The sequence below is a fragment of the Oscarella lobularis genome, chromosome 2 (genome assembly GCF_947507565.1).
Source record: "Oscarella lobularis chromosome 2, ooOscLobu1.1, whole genome shotgun sequence".
Taxonomy (NCBI): Eukaryota; Metazoa; Porifera; class Homoscleromorpha; order Homosclerophorida; family Oscarellidae; genus Oscarella; species Oscarella lobularis.
In genome coordinates, this window is record NC_089176.1 from 1749613 (window position 1) to 1752534 (window position 2922).

Below are 2922 nucleotides of genomic sequence, written 5' to 3' on the forward strand. Positions count from 1 at the left end.
CCGGGGTTGTTATCTACTGTGACGTCACCCTTTCGGTAGCAATTGTGTTCAAAATACGGGAGAGTATGACATCACAATGAATGTGATGTCATAAAGGCACCTTTGTGTGTGATTGGCCTAAGAGCGATTGTGACGTGAGCGTTACCGACAGACAGACAGACAAACACTTTGGTTTTTGGGCGATCACGTTTGAGACCCCCTCCCACCAGGGCGCGCGCGGGCTTCGCCCGCGCGCCCTGGTGTTCGGGGAATTAACGCAGTTGCCTAAAAGGAAAAGGGACACACTAGATACCTTAGGTCCAGGACTTCGAGCTTCTGATATATCCATTTCGTACGCTTCGCAGTAGTGTCCATTCGACTCCGTACGAAGAGATCTACCAACTTTGATGACTGCAAAGGCACGAGACTGCGCTCTTCGAAAGTTCTGACAAAAGCAAGAGCATGAAAAAGCTAGAACCCTGGCTAGAACATGCAAAAGCAACACCGTGCGCTACTTTTTTCTTTTTTTCAATACCGTATCCGGGATGCCATAAGATGGCGGCTGAAGTCCTTCTCGCGCTGAAAGAAGCGAAAAAAAATAGCCTCGACGCTTGCGAACGAGCTGAAAAGGCTACCGGAATCTTGTCTTTGCCTTTTCGCATGCTGAGCGATAGCGCCGAAACCTACGCAGCCTTTCGTGGCGATTTTACGTCGATTTCTGCGACTAGTCTATATGCTCCAAATCGCCGCTTTGAAATCATTTCCGGACAAAGATCAACTGAGTTCTTTCCCAAAGATCCTCCAAGAGACGCCCACTTTCTCCTCACCGGATCGCTAAATGTAAGAAGGGCCAGATTTTCACGAACTTTCAATAAATCGTTTGCGTTTCAGCGACAGAAATCGGCGTTAAACATCCTCGAATGATGGCTAACGGAGAAAGTCTGCGCAATTTGCTGTATGGAACGAATGCCTCACAGCCTCCAAGGTCTCAACAGCACGGAACTAGATAATGATGGCCTTTCGTGAGCCATCATGGGATCCCCGAACACCCTCAGCACATTCTTATTACTCTAATTTTAGTAAAGCCTATTTGCACTTTGCATCGCACTGCCTAACCAACGTGAGTTGGCATGCTTTATTTTCCGCAAAAGCCTACAATTTGACTTCTTATGTAAGGGCGACACAGACTCGGAGCTACACCCCTCTTAGCCCTAACCTCTGCCTGCCTCTTTGGGTGATCGTGTCACGAGGCCCATTATCAGCTCGCAGTTGGGTTTGCGTGCTGCGAGCTTCGCTCGCTGCACGACAAACCCAACGTGCTCCTTTACTGCGTTCCCTTTATGAACGTTACTGATAAAGCTCATTGCTATGTGCCCGTTATGTATTATGTATTTATCCTCGATAATGTAGCCTGTATACTACTGTGTACTCGTTCCTGTCATAAAGGCACCTGTGTGTGTGATTGGCCTAAGTGCGATTGTGACGTCAGGGTATACCGACAGGCAGACAGACAGACAAACACTTTCCGATTTTGGCCGATCACGTTTGGGAGGGAAATAAGTCTTCTGAGCGGACCGTCTGAAAGGCTCGTGAAGTGAATTGCATCTCTTCCTGATCTCGTAGCCAATCGATTACGCGCTCAGAACAGTACTGTACTAGAGATTTTGTCAATCGTTTATGGACTATGCAGATGCGTGTTTCTACCTAAGGCTTACTTTCGTCTAGTAGCAAAGTCAATTACGATAGTGGATCGTCTTAGAGGTATATTTTCAAAGACATGCGTAGGAGTGACTGCTCCTTGTTGGAAAGGTTTTTCTACTCATGGTGACGCAGGTGAAGAACACGACAGAGCCAAGTCAATAGTTATTAAGAAAATTTGCTCAGCGCTTGATGTCATCGTCAGTTACTTACTGCCTTGCTTTGACTCTCTGACTCTGAAGGATCCGCTTTGGCGTTGATTGGCTTTTCACGGACCTACCACCGGGAGAGCGTGACGATCACTTGTGATGACGATCCGTATTATGATGCGGAAGGTAAAAACGGGAATCTTCAATCAAATTCGGTGTCAGTCGAACTTTTGAGACTTTTATCTATCAATAAACCTTTTTTCTGTGTGATGCGTTTCTGGCAGAGACACGCCTGGAGGTCCACGTAACGCTTCACTCTCTGCTTCATTCCGAGTGGAATTGGAAAGAAGACAAGCGATTTGCTATTGGTAGATTGGGAAACGCTAGACTCGGGAATTGGAAATGGAGTACCATAACAATGGAAGTAATCTTTGCGAGCCCCCGGTTTACTCCGCTGCGTTACGAAGAGTTCCTTTCACCCACCCAGCAAGAGCCATGGTTCTAGTCGAAGGATCCGGACATCGTGATCACGTCTTCCAGGCGAACTTTCCGAAATTGATCAAAGCCGAAGTGGATGGAATGATAGCGGAAGCCTTGCAGGTAAGTGTAGTCAGGATTGGAAGAATGATTCCGTTTCAGATCGAGAACGAGGTCGCCTTGCCGGCGCTCTGCAGAGACTATTTGACGACTCTTCTATGGCAAAAATACTTCAAAGTGTTTTGGTGAAAAGCGAGGAAGAAATGGCCAAGCTTACCTTCACGATTTTGTTCACATGGTTCATAATCCAAAGGGAGCAGAAGACTTTGAAGTAACGTGAACGTTTTGACGTGCCTTCTTTAATAATATTTGTAATTCTAGCTTGTTTTTAACGCGGATTCAACGAGATGGCGCGGATATCTACAGAGGAAGATGTTTTGAATGCTCCTCCTGTCCGCCGTCTTACACTTCCGACTATTCATGCTGCCTACGAAGCCGTCAAGCTTCGTCTTAACCGATACTCCGAACTTACAGTCTAGTCGTCTGAGCTGTTTATCAGCAGCTTGGCTCAAGAGCAGGAGATGAAATGGTTAGGATTGATGTTAATACTATTTTCCTA

The 2922-nt window shown here is 46.6% G+C and overlaps 1 protein-coding gene across 1 annotated transcript in view; it reads left to right on the top strand.

Annotated features, from left to right (window-relative positions):
* The window catches only part of LOC136184168 (uncharacterized), a 10240-nt gene extending 7688 nt beyond the window's left edge, over positions 1–2552 (top strand). The window contains exons 29-32 of the mRNA XM_065971020.1: positions 1920–2012; positions 2111–2194; positions 2314–2426; positions 2466–2552. Of these exons, the coding sequence (XP_065827092.1) occupies positions 1920–2012; positions 2111–2194; positions 2314–2426; positions 2466–2552 (377 nt within the window). The remainder of the gene's footprint in view (positions 1–1919; positions 2013–2110; positions 2195–2313; positions 2427–2465) is intronic.
* Positions 2553–2922: the final 370 nt, after the last annotated feature.